Source organism: Paramisgurnus dabryanus, chromosome 12, assembly GCF_030506205.2.
Source record: "Paramisgurnus dabryanus chromosome 12, PD_genome_1.1, whole genome shotgun sequence".
Classification (NCBI taxonomy): Eukaryota; Metazoa; Chordata; class Actinopteri; order Cypriniformes; family Cobitidae; genus Paramisgurnus; species Paramisgurnus dabryanus.
Genome location: NC_133348.1, coordinates 30276379 through 30296390, shown reverse-complemented (window position 1 = coordinate 30296390; position 20012 = coordinate 30276379). Strand labels below are relative to the sequence as shown.

At 37.2% G+C, this 20012-nt stretch overlaps 1 protein-coding gene across 1 annotated transcript in view; it reads left to right on the top strand.

Moving 5' to 3' along the window:
- LOC135750053 (tyrosine-protein phosphatase non-receptor type 14-like) overlaps positions 1-20012 on the top strand; it is a 51000-nt gene that overhangs the window by 5487 nt on the left and 25501 nt on the right. Inside the window, exons 2-4 of the mRNA XM_065268831.2 lie at positions 7534-7877; positions 14941-15110; positions 19635-19732. Of these exons, the coding sequence (XP_065124903.1) occupies positions 7701-7877; positions 14941-15110; positions 19635-19732 (445 nt within the window). The 5' untranslated portion in view covers positions 7534-7700. The remainder of the gene's footprint in view (positions 1-7533; positions 7878-14940; positions 15111-19634; positions 19733-20012) is intronic.

Sequence of the window (20012 nt, the reverse complement as noted above, 5' to 3'; positions counted from 1 at the left end):
TGTAGTCATAACAAGAGCCAATAGCACTTCAAATGCTAATGGACAAATGACCAAAGCAGTCGTATGGGTTGGAGGATATGTTGATTTATTTACATCCCCTGAGCTTTTCAAAGTGAAATATCTTTTGTTTAAAGGAGACATTTCACAAGACTTTTTTAAAATGTCAAATAAATTGGTGTCCCTAGAGTATGTATGTGAAGTTTTAGCTCGAAATACCATATAGATAATTTATTATATAGCATGTTAAAATTGCAACTTTGTAAAATGTGCCGTTTTGGGTGTGTCCTTTTAAATGCAGATGAGCTGATCTCTGCACTAAATGACAGTGCCATGGTTGGATAGTGCAGATTAAGGGGCAGGTCAGATCAAAAGGGGAGCCAAATTATAATGACCTATTTTTTCACATGCTTGCAGAGAATGGTTTACCAAAACTAAGTTACTTGATCTTTTTTAAATTTTCTAGGTTGATAGAAGCACTGGGCACCCAATTATGGAAACATGGAAAAAGTCAGATTTTCATCTTATGTCTCCTTTAAGGATTAACAGTGATGCAATATTGTAATTCATTAAATTTAAAGTTTCTCTGTGAGATGTGAGATTTTAAAAAGTCTGAAATTAAGGTTTAAAATGAAATTTAAAGTCTAAAAAAGGTTTTTACTAAAGGTTCTGGTCTTAGATAAACTGTAGATCCCATTGATCTCAGAGAGGGTTTTTACATAAAGGGACACTTCACCCATTTGCATTAAGCTTTGTATAGTTAGAACCCCAGTCATGTTTTTGAATGGTCATGCATCATTTTCTCAGTTGCCGCTGAGACAGGAGAAATACAGATTTCAGTGTTGCACTTCCTTCTTTTAATGATTTAAAAATCATCATTTTGCATCATTGAAAGCAGGAAGTCCAATATCTTTGTTAAGGGGGTGTTACATTCTAAATGTATGTTACATTTTGATTACAAATATGATGCACTTTCAATAAAGATGAATGTTTCTATGGGTGAAATGCTCCTTTAAGGTTGTACCCTGCAAGTCTTGATGGCCATTTCCGTTTTGTTGCCTGTATTCGATTTATTTATTTATTTATTTATTGACGACCCGCTTACATCATCTTTTAAAAGTGAGTCGTATCTGATATGAGCATTTACACTAAACCCTTGGCAAAACAATACTGACCCAGAACAGCTTAAAAACACAGAGGAAGGAAAATGTTGCGATAAACACAAACGAAATTATTAAGCTTATAAAGCTTTATTTCTGTAACAACTTCAACATTACTCCACTGAGTTGAGCAGTCCTCCATTGTGCCATAAGTTTACGTCATTTGCCAGCGTCCTTTTTTCAATCTTGAGATGGCAATATCCGATTTGTCTGCTTACATTGCAGACGCGAATGCATTTATCCGATTCATATCCGATTTATTTCCACAAATATGAATGAGGCCAGAAACCGATCTGAGAATATCAGAATCTATTTGCTTTTTGTCTGCTTACACGTTTGCGTGTCATATCCGATCGGGAAAAAAATCGGAATTGAGCAAATGCAATGGCAAAGTGAGTTTTACAATTCCTGTTATGGTCTGTTTTAATTCATCATGATTGTTTATATTTTTCCACACTAATTAAATTACATTATTACTTTGTATGGAAAGAAGTACATTTCTGTTTTCCCACCATCACCTGGCTGAGAGAGCAGCTTACACAATGAGAGAGAGAGAGGGGGGGGCTGCATTTGCAAATACAAATAATTACATTGAGAATTGATGCGTAAATAGTTTTGGTAAAATTGAATCAAATGAGAATTGATGTGCTACTGTAAGTGTAAATGATTTTCTTTTCATCACAAAACACTGTCAGAGAAGCTGTGTGTCTCTCAGCTATTTGTGAATTGTGTTTCAGCTTAAAAGTACCATCAACAAATCTTTTACTAATGGACTAGTCAACTGTTGTGACACATCCCTAATAACTGTATCGTGTGTAATCTGTGTACGCTCAAATACGTGATGTTGTGAGGTAGACAGAATTATTTACACACACACACAGAGATCTCAGAGAGACAGAGCATTCCTGTGCCAGGTGTGTTATGTTATTGGACTGGAATCTGGGCAGAAGTCCAACTGGACTATCAGCTCAGCACTGCCAGAGTTAGACAAGACCCAACACATTTCTCCTGTCATTTGTGTTGCTCTGGGTTTACTCCTCTCTAACTGAATGTTACGTGAAAGCAAGTTGCAAGGTTTGGTTTGGTTAAAGGTGCCGTAAAATATAAAACTAACTGTATTTACCATGGCATAGATGAATAATAAGAGTTTTGTAAACATATCATGAGCCTTAAACACGATTGTTTTCACCTTCTTATGTAAACCTCATACATGCAAGTAACCGCTGGAAAACAGACCAATCTCAACATAACATCAACTGTGATCGAGATGTACGCCCCAACATTAAAATACACATTTAATTAATTACAATGTTGTTACAATGCTAAAAATGAAGTTGTGACAGCTGAGTTAGCGTTATAGGCTAGTTAATGCCAGTGTTTCCGCTACATACATTCAGAAGGGATACAGCAAACGAAATCTCGCCAGATGAGCACTGTTTATCCTAAACTCTAAACACAACATTCACAGGTTTTAGGATGTATTTGTGTCATTTATCCAGGGCCGCTGTTTTCATCCTAATCCTACCTCCAAATCTAATCCTAAACTTTTCGGCATTTGCTGTATCCCTTCTAGACAAAACCCACGGCAGCAGCTGTGAGAAAGGACATTAAACTTTGATTTAACACATATTACACAATTTTTTTGACATTAATTTGTAATTACTGTACTCATATAATCAAGTTATCAGGCCATTAGTTATATAGAATATAGGCTATAAATGCAGCACACTGCTGACCGCTCAGCTGTCAATCTTCTGTGCTTTAGATCGACACAGTTTCACATTAAATGATAAGTTATTTGTCCAAAAACAATATGTAGGTTTAATACTGAATACTACTTAGCCTACATGTGACTGCAAGACATTAATGGTCTACATTAATCTGTTTGGAGGGAAACTTACATTATTCCTGTGGAAAGAGAAGGATGTTGGTAATAAAAACAAACTTGAGGCAGACGGTGAAACTGTTTCATCTGTTTTCAGACAGAACAGCGGGGTCGGGGTAACCGCGTAATATTTGATGTAACAGGTGTAATATTATAAACATGTCATTTGCGTTGTAGATGCAGGTCGGGACTCAATAGGCAAGAGTGAACTGTGGGTCTAACTTTCAAGACCATTTCGACTCGATTCCGATAGGCAGTAGTTTTTAAATGGCACTATGCTTATTTGTGTTTAAGATCTGTCTGAAGACCGTTAAAGGTCTACTTACTGCGCGATTTGCGGTGTGACTGGGTCAGGGTCACAGTCTTTATGTCAAACGGGCCAAGTGTGAAATAAAATATCCGCTAATGTCGGATAACTGGTCGGTTGTTCTGTCAATCACTGCGGATGCGGATAATCAAGACTGTGCATGACTTTGCAACAGGGAACTGTAACGCTAAACACAAGTACGGACTTGCACACAACATTAAAACTATAAATAAAAAGAAAAGTAAATGACAGCATAAAAGTGATAAAAATTACTTGTTAGTTGTTTACTGTAGCCTATATTCTACATTAAGAAAATATTATGTACATTTAATCACCATGGGCCACAGCTTTAAAAAATCCTAGAGGAAACACTGAATGCTATATGCTAGCATTTAGGCTAAAGTTCTATTATTGATGTTACAATTAGAGCCCGACCGATATGCATTTTTTTGGGGGGCGATGTCGATACAGATATTAGGGAGTAAAAAAAGACGGATAACGATATATCGGCCGATATTCTTTATGTGCATATTATAGTACATTACACATATACTACAGTATATTATACTACTACAGTACTGTACATAGAATACACTATATACATTAACAGAATATACTATATATATAAATACTTTTTTTGCAATGATCACTCACAAATGTGGTCATCAAACACTTAAAATAACGTGACAAAGATATGTAATATAGGCAGGTGTGTTTTACAAGTTAACAATAAACTTTATTATCCAAAATTATTCTGATATCAGTGCACAAAACAGTAAACTTGACTTATTATAAATAACTTTAAAACACAAACAAAACAAAATACATATAACTTAACTCATTGTCAGTTTTGACGAGAATAATGTTATATTGGGCTTATTTTATAAAATGGAAACTTATAAAGTCATTGTTTATTAGCTTTACAGTAAGTTATGTACTTCACAAATTAATTAGAAACTTACCGTTAAGACGACAATGCTTGACTTACTGAAAACATAATGATGTAGGCTTATGTTTAATGTACTGCACAACGTTTTTATAACACGAACCCACAGTGTTCTGCCGGGACTTTAAACTTTTATAAAACTAAAGCGTCTGCTCTCCGCCTCTTTAATTTAGCGAGGGTGTAAAGTTGCGCGAGCTTATTTAATCAATTGCTTTGAAATGAGCATGTTCAGTAACAGCACAAGCAGCTGTACTCCCACAGAAGCGTGTCCTTTCTCCGCCTCGCGTCATTTCTTCCGCTTGCGCTTTAAACAACTCGCAAGCGGAAAAAAGAGACGGATTAAAAACACCAAATGTAAACAGGAATGTGTCTCTCTCGTCCACTTATAATCCAATCGACCAAAGCGCGTCTTAATACCAGGTGTAAAATGTTGTGAAGAAACTGCGTGGCTGCCTCCACCTGAACTGAGAGACTGACTGAAGTGAAGGGGGTGGGGGATTGGCTGGCGTCACTCGAGTGAGTGACCTGGGTCGCCATTAGCAACCAATAGGGCGCGCTCTGCTGGACAAACAAGTACCTACATCTTTCAAAAGCATTTAATGTTTTCTGTAAGGAACGTTCATATCGGCTGCATATCTGCGGCTTATACGCCGATACAGATATATCTGCGACATGCTCATATCGGCCGATAAAATCGGCAAAACGATAAATCGGTCGGGCTCTAGTTACAATTTCATTTTGCATACTGAAAAACACAAACTTCCCACTTCCCAGAAACGTCCATTAACAATCGCCAAACAATTGATTATTCCTCAAAATCTGTATCTTCATCTGATTTACACACACACACAGAGCTACTGAAGGAGCTGCTCTGAGAAACAGCCAATCAGAGCAGAGCTCAACATTATTATTCATGATCAGTTCAAATAAGGTAATAATAGAAAATTTCAATCTAACGCCAAATCCTAGGGTTGTTAATGGTCATGTAAAACTGACTCTAGATAATTTTTGCACTTAATACAACCACATACCTTTTATGTAGACATCAGAGAACAATTTAACAGAATATTACAATGCATTCTTTGGCACCTTTAAATGTAAAGTCATCGCTGTCTGCTGTCCACACTAATGCTATTAATAGTCATACAGTATGGTGTTCTCACAATGTGACTTTTGGGGCTGATGATAAAGTCTGGGATATTGTTTTTTTTAATGCATGTGTTGTTTATATGATACTGTGCCCATGATACCACTGAACTGTTGAGATGTAGCATCAGACCGGAGCATCTTTACAGATGAAATGCTCCCACATACAGTAAAGCTTCTCTTAACAGATTAAGAAGACAATAGGGTTTTGTTAGTACTTAAAACTCTAAAGCAATATCACACAAATAAAAGTGCATTATGCTTGGGGCGGTACATCTGAAATATTTTTTAGCCTGAATTAGATTTAATTACATCAGAGGAATTTGTATTATCTGTTTATTTCAGTATGATAATTACATACGGTATCTAAATGATAAAAAATAGCTAATAAGAATTTCTCTAGGGAAACAGTATATCGTAGCTATCGCAACGAATCAACAGTAGAATCAAATATTTTCCTTATTGTCCTTGTGTTTCAAAACACAAATGTGTTGCTTGACCACAAAATGATTTTGTCCATCTGTACTGTCGGATACATTTTGATTTGCTTTAACTATGAACTATAAATTTTATATCATACTTGTATGCTATCAAAACCACACACGGTGGTTTCCCTTTTTTGACTGTGGCCTGTAAAAATCTACCTAGAACTCCACAATGAGGAGGATCTCTTCCGACAAGGATTTTAAACATTTGTGTGGAAATGTTTTATCTTTCTATGAAGGTCTTGTTTTTGTGGTTGCTGGTTTAAGTCTAAGCTTTCCCAGCATTCTCCTTGTGTTTTGTTTTGGAAGAACTTTATCAGAAGATTCTTTCGTTGTAAGGTTATTTCAAGTTTCTTTGTTTTGAGAATGTTGAGTTAGTAGATTATGTATGGTTCATTTTAAAAAGAAAGAAAATCTCCTTCAGACACAGACGACCCATATCTCTTACTATGCGGCAGCAATTGATTTGTTATTGTCAACTTTACAGAGGTTAAATTAAAACTTAAGAAAATTGTCAAGATTTTTCCACACTTATGTTGTTCCAAACTGTATGACTTTTGGGTTTTACATCCTTAATGAAAAATCCAGATTAAAAAAATCCAGTTTTAGCTGGTCTCTGAGTCTGGTTTCAGCTGGTTATGCTTATGTAGCAGGCTTGTTTTAGAGGGGTTTTGGACACTTTTAGATGGTCAGGCTGTTAGACCAACCTACCCACCAGATTAAACCAGTTTGACCAGGAAGCTTGGCAAGCTTGGATAAGCTGGTTGTCTGGTCTTAACTGATTTAAGATGGAAGTAGCAAGTTTAAGCTGGTCCTCCTAGCCTGCTCAAAGCCGGTCAGCTGGTCTTTCAGCTTGACCAATAAAAAAAGTGGCCAAAGCCCCTCTAAAACAAGCCCGCTACACCAACTAAAACCAGAACATTTGATTTTTAGCTGGATTTTTATGTAACTTCAATCTATGTAGTTTCAACAGTTTATTGTGACAAGGTATTGCTAGCCATAAAATGACAAAACAGTACAATTAGAAAGGTAGTCAATCCTCTTATGTTGTCTTTGGTAGGCCTGGGCGAAAAATCGATTTAATGAATTAATTCGAATTTTTTGTTGTGGGCGATTTAAAAAATAAGTAATTCGATTTTTTTGTAATGGCGCATTTTTGGCTGCCCGGGGCTTCCGTAGCGTTATTATAGCAACATCAGCAACATCATAGCACACGTGAAACAGCATCAGCATGCGACAACATCATCATCATAGCACAAACACACGAAACGGCAACAGCAAGTGACAACATGGCTACCGGCGAGAGTGGGAAGTTTGTTCCAAAGAAAGGAATAAAATCATTTGTCTTGCTTTTGATTAAATAAAAGCAAAATTTGCTTTAAGTTGTCTGCCGTTTGTACTTATTGCTTTTCTTAATAAGTGGGGGGGGAAAATCGGAGATTTTATTTTTAGGCCAAATCGCCCAGCACTAGTCTTTGGTTAGGAGACATGTGAGATGTATTGTTGTCAAACACAAAACAATGCATCTAAAAATGTCATGTTTTGTAAGCTATTCTACTGTATTAGGGTTTATTTTATTTAACGTACTGTCTTTTTGTCTTTTACAGATTGGCTGTTTGCTTGTCCTGTGTCTGGCCATGGGGATGGGGTTGATTCATCATCTCAGCAGCATGGATATTGGCCAGGTGAAACGGATGGCATAGCAGGTGGAGTCCTGTCACCCACCACTGCCATTTAAACGGTTTGTGCGGTCCATCTGAACGCAGGCTTCGTCATGCCATTTGGCCTGAAATTACCAAGTCGCAGACGGTGTTATAATGTCCTGAGTAAGAACTCTTTTGTGACGCGTATCCGTATGCTAAGTAACGATGTGATCGAATGCACATTGTCGGTGGAGAGCACGGGACAGGAGTGTCTGGAAGCCGTCGCACAGCGGCTTGAGTTACGAGAGGTAAGTGATTTTCTTTGCTCATGTGAAATGGTTTGTTAAGCGCATTCAACACAGTAAATCAGACAAATAATATATTAATAATGTTTTTTTTAAAGGCCGATATTACATCAGTTTTTGGGTTTGCTAGAAACTATTTTTTTCCTTCTGTACAATTTCGTCAGGGATGATGCATTTTTGTTGGCCAACCTGGAAGCTAGCGGGACACTCAAATGACTTTTGGATTATCGCAAAAAATAAAAGGATGAATCAATTTTCTTAAAGAAAAATCCAGATAATTTACTCACCACCATGTCATCCAAAATGTTGATGTCTTTCTTTGTTCGTGAAGAAATTATGTTTTTTGAGAAAAACATTCCAGGATTTTTCTCATTTTAATGGACTTTAATGGACCCCAACACTTAACACTTAACTCAACACTTTTTTCAACTGAGTTTCAAAGGATTCTAAACGATCCCAAACAAGGCATAAGTGTCTTATCTAGCGAAACGATTGTCATTTTTGACAAGAAAAATAAAAAATATGCACTTTTAAACCACAACTTCTCATCTTCCGCCGGCTGTGTGACGAGCCAGCGCGACCTCACGTAATTGCGTAGTGACGTAGAAAGGCCACGTGTTACAAATATGAAACCCACATTTGCGGACCATTTTAAACAATAAACTGACACAAAGACATTCATTAGTATCATTCCAAATACAACAACGTCGGAACGGTCCTCTTTCTCCACACTTGTAAACACTGCGGCATAGTTTCGCATACATCGTCCGTGACCTCTTGACGTGATGACGTTTTGCGTGAGGTTGCGCTGGCGCATCACAGGACCGTATATAGACGAGAAGTTGTGGTTTAAAAGTGCATATTTTTTATTTTTCTTGTCAAAAATGACAATCGTTTTGCTATGTAAGACCCTTATGCCTCGTTTGAAATCGGTAAGAGTCCTTTAAAACTCAGTTGAAAAAAACTGTTAAGTGTTGAGTTAAGTGTTACGTGTTGGTGTCCATTAAAGCAGTCCCGGCGCCAGACACAAATTCATGGACGGGCATTTCATTTTTTCAGGCGGGGCACAAATGAGAACCTCGCTGCAATGCATAATATCATTAATTATTAATTAAATGGAAAAAAAGCGAGGAAGAACTAACATGCCTCTCCATTAGCGCAAAACAACGGAGGAGTCGTAAAGATTGGACCTAGACAACTAAACAAATAAAAACACGTTGCAGGGCTCGACATCAACGCTTGTCCGCTTAATATCAGAGACAAGTGGATTTTTTAAAAGGCCAAGTGAAAGAGAATTTTACTTGCTCGAACGGACAAGTAGCCTAGTCTGATTAAAAACGCCAATAACAATCACCAAAACACGATTATAATTCTGCATCCTTTAGTCTCAATGGCGACCGAAAGTGCATAATGTAATAACGCTAAGTTAAACAAATAGGCGCAGCAAACACAAAGTGAGTTAACAGTGTGTTAAGTGGGTTAAACATACTGCGGTAAAAATGTGGAGTTTTTAATAACATGATACAGTTAAGCAGCATCACATCACGGTTGAAAATGTGACAGATTTCATGACAGTTCACTAAACAAGTATTTAATATTAAGCCACTTACATTTTAGACGCAATGTTGACTGTTTTTTTTGTTTCAGCAGCGAAAATAGTTGAAAGATCACAGCAGAACCATAACGTGTCAGTCTCACTACACATCGTGTCTTAACGTAAGTGGTGGCGCGCTTAGCAAACAATCAAACATTTCCGCGCTCACTATCGACAAACCAATCAAATACATTTAAAATTTATATTTTTTTAAAATCAGACCAAACACATTTTTATTTTTATTCAGGAGTTATATATATACAAAACAATAACTTTTAATAACAGTAGCTGATAAAAAAGATAAAAGGTAAACAAGCAAGGACTGGTTGGTGGTACATGGAGCTGTTGAACATGTGAAGGTAGACCGCAGGCTCGTCCAGGGCGGGCACTAGTGACCATGGCGCCGGGACTGCATTAAAGTCCATTAAAATGAGAAAAATCCTGGAATGTTTTCCTCAAAAAACATAATTTCCTCTCGACTGAACAAAGAAAGACATCAACATTTTGGATGACATGGTGGTGAGTAAATATCTGGATTTTTTTTTTTAGAAAATGGACTAATCCTTTAAGCTCAGGGTTAAACAAAAGTTTTTGAAACTTAAACATATTGTCCAACATGTTAGTCTTCACAGATGAATACAAATTGTATTAGTTTTTAAGTGTAAATGGGTTTACTAGGCTGTCAAAAGATTAATCGCATACAAAATAAAAGTTTGTGTTTGCATAATATATTTGTGTGTGTACTTTGTTATTATGCATATATAAATACACACATACATTTATCAGTTTAAAAGAAAAATGTTTTTTATATATGTATTTTTTATTTATATATATATATCCCTTTATATATATAAATCCTTTATATATATATATATATATATATATATATATATATATATATATATATATATATATATATATACTCACCGGCCACTTTATTAGGTACACCTGCCCTACTGCGCGTTAACACAAATTTCTAATCAGCCAATCACATGGCAGCAACTCAATGCATTTAGGCATGTTGACATGGTCAAGACAATCTGCTGCAGTTCAAACCGAGCGTCAGAATGGGGAAGAAAGGTGTTTTAAGTGACTTTGAACGTGGCATAGTTGTTGGTGCCAGACGGCTGGTCTGAGTATTTCAGAAACTGCTGATCTACTGGGATTTAGATTTTCACGCACAACCATCTCAGAGGAGAATGGCCAGCTTGGTTTGAGCTCATAGAAAGGCAACAGTAACTCAAATAAACACTCGTTACAACCGAGGTATGCAGAAGAGCATCTATGAACACACAACACGTCAAACCTTGAGGCAGATGGGCTACAGCAGCAGAAGACCACACCGGGTGCCACTACTGACAGCTAAGAACAGGAAACTAAAGCTACAATTCACACAGGCTCACCAAAATTGGACAGTAGAAGTTGAAAAAACGTTGCAGAATAAATCATCTTGGTTTCTTGAACATGATAATGAGTTCACTGTACTAAAATGGCCTCCACAGTCACCAGATCTTAACCCAATGGAGCATCTTTGGGATGTGGTGGAACGGGAGCTTCGTGCCCTGGATGTGCAGCCAACAAATCTGCAGCACCTCCGTGATGTCATCATGTCAATATGGACCAAAGTCTATGAGGAATGTTTTCAGTACCTTGTTAAATCTGTGCCACGAAGGATTAAGGCAGTTCTGAAGGCAAAAGCGGGTCCAACCCTGTAGTAGTAAGGTGTACCTAATAAAGTGGCCAGTGAGTATATATCATATATATATATATGAAAATGTTTCTTAAATACATACATGCATGTGTGTGTATTTATATATACAAAATAATTTCACACATATATTATGCAAAAACAAACTTTTATTTTGTATGCGATTAATCGTGATTAATATTTACAGTTAATTTTTCAATTTTTCTAGGTAACCTCGTCATTATTATTGTCATTTTCTCTCCTTTTCTTATTTTTACTTTAACCAAAAATAACTAAAATTTTAGACGAATGAAAACTAGCCGATTTCTTTTTTGTGTGTGTGTTTTTTTGTTTGTGCTAGTAGGCGGGTGTGACGCACACTCTTTCAGTGACATTTTACCCTAATGATAGTAATAAGCGCACATATGAATTGTCCACAGCCCATCAGTATTGCGATTTATCCAATCACCCTTTTAAAACAAGTCCAATAACACTGTTGGGATTCATCAGAACAATGTATCACATGCAGTACTGACAGAAAGACGATCACACATTTTGCTATGACGTCTTTAATGTACCTTGACTTTTATTTGGCATAAGATATTTTGGCCAAAGAATGTAAGCTATAAAAATGTGTCACGTAAAATGTGTAATACATATATATTAATGTAAAACACAGATGTAAGAGACAGGCTAAAAATATGTCAATTTATTTAACGTTACCTTATAACTAGTGATGCTCCGATGCATCGGCCGCCGATATTTATCGGCCGATTTTTGATGAATTTGAAACCATCGGCATATCGGCAATAGCACGAGAAAGGCCGATACCGATTGTTTATTAATTAACCGCATAAAGTCAATGAATTGCATGTCTGTTGTTCAATTGAAATGATTTAATGTTTGGGTGTGCACTAGGGCTGTTCCGAATACAATTCTTTGAGCTTCAAAGCTCTAGTAGAAATCAAATCAAATATTCAAAGCTTCGGAAGGAGGGGCTGAACATATTTTTCTCTTTAATAAAGGCAGGAATCTGTGTGCGTATGTGGCGGCGTGCCTGTCACACGTGCTGCGAGAACAGCATTAGTGAAACAAAACACAAGCAATACTTTTAATAAGGTAACGTTAGCCTAACATTTTTCTAACAAACAAACACTCCCGTATCAGAAATTAGAAGCATAGTAATTACTGATAACGTAATAGGCCATTTAAATAAAACAACGTAAATAAATGAACGAATGAATGAAGTTCAACAAACTTTAATAAAACGGTAGCATACTTTCAAAATCAAGTTTATTTACTAACACTTACACCATCCAATACGTTTTTCATCAATAGAACAATAAAGAAGATATTTTGCAGAAACCCCAGTGCTCCGTCATGCAAGTCAACCGATCCGCCACTTTAAACATGTATATCTAATACAAAAGTAATCCCCCATAACTCCGTGTGACATATTGATGTCTTGTGAAGGAAATCAATCAGTTTTTGCAAGAAACTGAACGTTATTAACAACACTATTAGCGTGAATGCCAAAGCAGGAAGCGCGCTTTCCGTTAGTGAGGTCCTCATTGAGCTCTGATTTGAAAAGCTTCGAGTAATGAACCTTTTTCCGATACAATTGGGTTGAAAGCTTCACTGCTTCAAGAAAGCTTCACTTCGCCATCACTACTTTCCGTTCGAGGCGATCTCTTCTACTGGTGGCGTTTGATGGCTGTTTGCTATGGATGTTGGTCTCTCTGCGCCACCTATAGAGCGGGAGCGTGAAGCGCACTTCCTGCTTGGCAAAAGCTCTGCATTAACGCTGTAAAATATTTATATATATTCGAATCTCAAAACTGAAAATTTAATGTCAACCAACGGAACGAATATTCGCACATTCTGGTCCAGCCCTAGTGTGCACTATACTTAAGCACCGACAGAAAACCTTTGTTGAGCTGGCTCAAATGTCTTGGACAATAAAAGAAACAGACTGCACTTTAGTGGGACAAGAAGTCCAACTTTTTTGAAGTAGCAATATTTATACTCTGTTTAAAGCAATAGCACTGGCATTATTTATGTTTATTAAAGAAATAAAATATATATGTAAAAAAAATTAGTTAATGTTGTTAATAAAATAAATGCTGAATAGCAAAAACCACCTTTGAAGGTTGTCATGTTGTCTTAGTATATTTGTTTTAGCTTAATTTGTGCCTCTTATTATGTTGGTCAGTTGAATGTTAATTAGATACAATCCATGTTCAGTAAAAATAATTTGATGCAGAAATAAACTAGCTAATAGACAAACTGTATAATATTGTATAGGCTACAAGTGTTTAATATCGGTATCGGCCAGAAGTTGTCTGCTTAAATCGGTATGGGTATCGGCCCAAAAAAATCCTATCGGTGCATCCCTACTTATTACTTTAACATGAAGTTAATAAATAAAGGAAAGTTGAAAAGAAGACATCCTGTAGCTTCATTCAGTTTAGCAACTAGTCAGACTATAAAAAAATCTGAAACCGGAAGTAAAGTTCGGACCAGACGCGTATCGCCTCACCGCATGTGCGTCCGATGAAACCGTCTATAGACCCTTTGCAAACACGTGACCTAGACCACTTGACGACGCCATGCTGGACGGCAAAATCACTGACGCACTAGGTTGATTAGTAATAGACGAGCGGGATTTTTGATTAGTTTTAAACAGTTTAAATATATATTACACTAAAATACATGGCTTCTTATATTAAGGAAGTTGTTGTGCCGTTAACGGTCGAGGTAGGGCATTTGGTAGGTCCTCACAAAAAGCGCTATTTATAGAAGTTAGAGATAATTCGCGCGAGTAGAGCGTGACGTCACGTGCAAGGGGTCTATATGTAAATACTCGACTTGGGAAATGTAATGTGAAGACTCAACTTGGGCAGACAACTAAATGCACCCTGCTAAAAAACATTTGTTAAAAAAATGGAGCTGTGAAAAACTGAATTATACTAGAAGCAAATTGATTTCTTTGTGATGTTTTATCTGTTGATGTCTGTGGTTTTAATGTCGTATGGTTTTTAGGTGTTTGCTGACTTCAGTTTGTTTTTTCAGAAGTATTGTAATTATCCATCTGTGTTAGATATAACGTTATACTGCTTAAACAGGCAATGTTGTATTCCTAATTTTATTATAGCTGGATCTTTTCTTACAATCTGGTTCAAACATTAACTTTTCGCCATTATTCACTGTGCAGTTTTCACAACAGTTCTAGATGCATTATGATGTTTAGTCTATGCAAAGATGTTTGCCAGTCTCAACAGGTGGTGTTTACCTTTAAAGCAGGCAACTCGAATCAAGTGTTCATTTCAGAGGCTCAGTGAGCAGGTGATAAACAGGAATTACTAGCGTGCTCTCGGCAGTCTGGATATCCAGCTGGTTTTGAAATATGTCAAAGCTTTGGTTTAGGGTTGTGTCTCAGAAGTGTGCCGCTACAAATCTGTGACTTCCATTGCTGTATAGCCGCAGACTCGAAATGTCAAAAGATGACAGGTAACGCAGCGTGTGCTTACCTGTAGCTTTAGTACATTTCCCAAAGAACAGAAGCAGCAGACATCAACTCACAATAAAGCAAAATTCATATTCACTCATTCTTGTTTTAAACCTTCAACATTATTTCTGTGGACACTAAAGTTGACATTTTAAATACCATAAAGTTACAGTGAATGGAACCTGAACGGCTTATTTAATCCAGTCAGACATAACTTTAAATAGGCAGGATATATCAGAGTATTGTTAAACAGTGATTTTCTGTCTGTGTTTGTCAGACTCATTATTTCGGCCTGTGGCTCTACACCAAATCTCAGTCACAGAGATGGGTTGAGTTGGAGAAAGCTCTGAAGAAGCAGCTGGATAAATTCGGCAGTGGGCCGCTGCTTTTCTTTGGGGTGATGTTCTACGTACCCAGCGTGTCTCGACTCCAACAGGATGCCACCAGGTGCGTCTTTCTTTTCTTGTTCTTACTTAAATGCAGTAACGTGCATTCGTAAACATCTGGATATGGCGCTATATTGAATTTTAGAAACATATTCAACATTCATTATAAAGAGATAGAAATGTTTCCATCTCTCATTCAGATACATACAGACAAGTGAGCTTATACTTTTTTGCATGGTGGAATTTGGTAATCGGGAAAAAGTAATTCACTGGTTAAACATGATCATTCATAAAAATGTGAATGTGTGAATAATATACATGCTTTCTGCTCCAAATAAATTTGTCTTAAACTCTTTCCACGCCATTGAGGAGTTATCTCGTCAATTTAAGGGGACACTCCACTTTTTTGAAAATATGCAAATTTTCCAGCTCCCCTAGAGTTAAACATTTGATTCTTACTGTTTTGGAATCCATTCAGCTAATCTCCGGATCTGGCGTTAGCACTTTTAGCATAGCTTAGCATAATCCATTGATTCTGATTAGACCATTAGCATCACGCCTAACAAAATAACCAAAGAGTTTTGATATTTTTCCTATTTAAAACTTGATTTTCTAGGCAGATATGGCCAGGAACCACACTCTCATTCTTGCGTAATAATCAAGGACTTTGCTGCCGTAACAAGGCTGCAGGAGGCGCAATGATATTACGTAGCAGCTAAAAATAGTCCCCTTAGTATCTTTCAATAGCAGGGGACTATTTTTGGGCCCTGCGTAATATCATTGCGTCTCCTGCAGCCATGTTACGGCGGCAAAGTCCTTAATTATCAAAACATATAAAACTGTTATTCTGTATGTGTTCATATATCAGGATCGCGTGTCTGTGTGCATGCTTCAGATGTGTCAGTAATGAAGATCGTTTAAATGTCTTAATAACTCTTTAAACATCAATCAGGCCCGGGGCTGCGTTTCCCGATAACGTTGTCTCTTAGCGAGCTACGAAGACTCTTAAGTTAAACCTTAACTACAGGTATACCTTTTGTAGGAGTGTTTCCCGAACTGTACCTTAGCAGGTTTCCTAAGGTATACTTTCTTACGTACGACATTACCAGGGGCTGTCCATGGCGATGGTGCTGATGAGGTTGATATTGATTGCTCGACAATCAATTATTCACGATATGTAATAGGTTTCGCTGCGTTATGAGATAGCGGTGTTCTTTATTAAAGAAACATTTCAGAAATAGTTCAAGTTACATTTATTAAAAATATCTTGTAAAAATATTTCAAATTGCAAACAGACTTACTGAAGAGATACGTAACTAAGAACGTTTTGGGAAACACGTATTAACGAAAAGGTACAGCTTAATGTACAACTTAATAACGACGTAGAGCTACGAAGGTTTCGGGGAACGCAGCCCTGACCTTTATCTCTCTTAATAACTATTTTAACATCAAGAAAGTCCTGCACTTTATTTTCTAATTCCTGCATGTTTTAAAAGCGAAACCAAAATCTTAGCTGCGCAAGTAGATGGGCATGCATCGTGTGTATTAGTTAAGCATTTAGGACGGTACACCTCTCAGAAAATGTACAAGTAAGGGATAATGTAGAGGCAGCAGGGGTCTTGTATCACACTGAAGGGGCTTATTTCCCAATAACTACCGGCTGCCTCTACATTATCCCGCTTATTACACGGCTACTTTCCACATAAGAAAAAAAACTGGACATGAATATGAATTTGAAACATTTTATTGGCATATTTGTTTTAAATTAACATTTTTATCCTTCCGCGAAACTTTGCACAGATGCATAAAATGATCGTAATACCTTATTAAGATCCTCTGCTTCATACTTGTCTCCATTTTTTTCTCTTTAACCAGTCTTTGAGAAGTTTTAATGCCCATTCTGTATTTTTTTGTGTGTTGGCTTCGTAGCTGTCATGCTCTATTTTGTCAAGTTCAGTCTCAGTAAGCTCTCTGTGTCTTGTCGTGGTTGTCGAGTGTTTGTCACAAGATGGCGCCAAACAGACAGTAATCTTTATTGATCTTTATTGGCGCGGAGCGATTTTACTCGTGCAAGTAGTCCGGCTATGCGTTATTATTTTGGAGCGGTTATTATTTGAAAAGAACGAACCTGCAAATGTCTCAATTGACCAATCAGAATCAAGCATTCCAGAAAGCTGTGTAATAAATAAAGATAATTTTAGACGTTTGATGACTATTTACTGTCTAAGGGTGCGTCTCATTTTTTTCCTACAACGTGCTAGGCCTGGGGTCAAACAGAAATTTCCCGAATGGAAAAATTAGCTGTGTTTAAAACAGTCGTGAGAGGTCTAAAGACACTCGAGTTTTATACTCTGTTTTTTTTTAGAGTACTTACATTTTAATTATGTATTGGTATATAAAGACAGTTTAAACAAATTTGTAAAAAAGTTTTTTAGATAATTCCTGCCTATCCTTAGCCTGACGTTGTCATACTCAATTCTAGTCAGAATTTGAGTCTGATACCGCTCCATGTCTCAACCGAAAAATGCCTCTCCACTCAATTGGATAGACCTACGACCAATCAGAGCAACGGGGTGTGAGACGTATGTTGAAATGACGTATTTGCAGCCTGACCGAACTGCTAGTCATTTCGCTACAATGATACTAACATCATTGTGATTATACTAAGTCTGAGTTAGCGAACGTACATCAACACCTACTATGTTTACAACATTTCATTTATATCACAACATTAAGTATTTACTAAGTCATACAGTAAGACTATCTCTTACCATTTGTACGTTAGGTGAACTTCATCCACGACGATAGCTACCCATTACGTTGGCTTGAAAAATATCAGAGCCTAGCATGTCCCTCCACTTATTCAGCAGTCACGATTCCGGGCTTCCGAAAAGAAGCTGGCAACGACCGCTAATTATATCCATCTCGTCGTGCACGCCGAGTTGCATCGCCGTGATACCCATTTCAGTTGCTTCTTTAACTTTGTCCTCCATAAGTGCGACCAACTTTTGCCGAATCCTGTAGGAATGACGGCGAAAACATAAACAAATGCCTTGATCGCGTTTCTCTGTTCCTCTTTTTAAATCAATGCTCTGTTGATATCTTTTAGAACAGACTCAATGTCAGAATCCACACATCTGAATTCTCCAGCGGCAGCCATTTCATTGTAAACAGATTCAACACACGCGCTCTTTGGTGACGTGATTGATACGTTACTGTTGATCATCTGTCCATCATCGTATAAAGCCCGCCCTCACAATTTGATTCGTCGGCCAGTTTTGGGACTCGCATAGGAGAAACGCCAGACCGATCTTCCCGTTTTAAAAAAAGGGTGGGCGGGGCTAAGATCGGCTGGCACCCAGGCTAGCCTATCCTGCCTTTAAGACCGAAAATAAGTAAACCAAATCCAAACAAATCAATAGATGGAGATTAGAGTGTCCTCTGAGGATGGTGCAGCCTGGTGGCTTGGAGAGTCACTACAAGTCAGTGTCAGCATGTAGTCCACCAAATCATTACTGAAGCACGCAGAATGTCCTTTGCAAATGATTCATGCAATGCATGCTTAACATTCATAAAAAAGACAATGACTGTGGGTATTTGAGCCACTGAGGAATCTGGAATGACCAACACTATCAGATATTTTACAGGTCTCAGATCAGTCCCTGCAGCCCTGCCCTGTACCGATCTTTGAGTAATTAAAGGGTTACAGTGGCCCGCTTACACTGTAATGACAGGTCAGGACAAGAAAGATTATAACCTTCATGTAAACACCAGTTTAAGAAATAGCAACAGAATGAAGAAAGAAAGAAAGAAAGAACAAGCAAGAAAAATAAAGATATTCAGGGATGAGGAGGAGAACAGAGAACAAAACCTTCACACAAAACTAACCTTCATATAACCTTCATGTGGGAAGGGCCATATTTTGTCATTTTTGGACCATGTTTATGTGTATCTGTGATGAAAATAAGATCTGATGTCTATTCAGTAACTGTTATGCTTAATTTAAAATTTGTAAACTTTTTCTACTAACATATTGTGCTGTTGCTCTGTACTTCTTATTGAAATGTTGTGCCTCGCAACACTTTTAAATGTAAATACTTTATCGTACAACATCACATATTACTGTAGTGTACATACATTGTTAATGTCCTTTTCCATACTTGCCCCCCCCCCCCCCCGTTACTCCTCACTGGGTGACCAGCTTTATACTTTGAAATCTGTTTGACCATGAAAGGTATTTTTGAGTTTTCTTTGGTGTATACAGTATTGTGTGGTGCATACAATATGGTTTTGTGTATACAGTATGTTGTGATGTATAAAGTGTGATGGCAGCTGTCTCTGTGTGCTGTGATAAGCTGTGAGTTCCTGTCACATGTTTTAAAGATACTGTAGGGAGGCATGAATAACATTACGAAGTGGTTTTGATAATACAGGATACTTTTTAATCTTTTTTCAGTAGCTTAGCTTCACATATCATGTAAATAATTTTGAATCTTCAGAAATTTACTGTAAAAATTAAATGTTAATTGTACTGTTATTAACTCTGCCTATATCTATTCTGTCTTATATCAATATTGTGTTTTAGATATCAGTATTACCTGCAAGTAAAGAAGAACGTTCTGAGCGGCCGTCTACACTGCACTGTACAGCAGGGCATCAGACTGGCTGGTCTGGCAGTACAGGGTATGTGTGTGTGCATGTAAAAAACTTCAAATATGAGTCAATTTAAAAAAGGAAAAACTGACAACTTCAATTATTTGAAAATAATGCACATCCAAGGTGGTAATGTGGGAACAATACGAAGCTGGTGTGCATTATTTTGAACAATTTAAGGGACCAAAGTCAAATATTCCACTTAGTTACAACACCATAAGACATTACTCAAGTGTTTTTTTTTTAACTTTGGACAGGGGTTTGTCCTCAAAATGCTGTTGTGAGTAGGCATGGTTACCGGTTTCAAGGT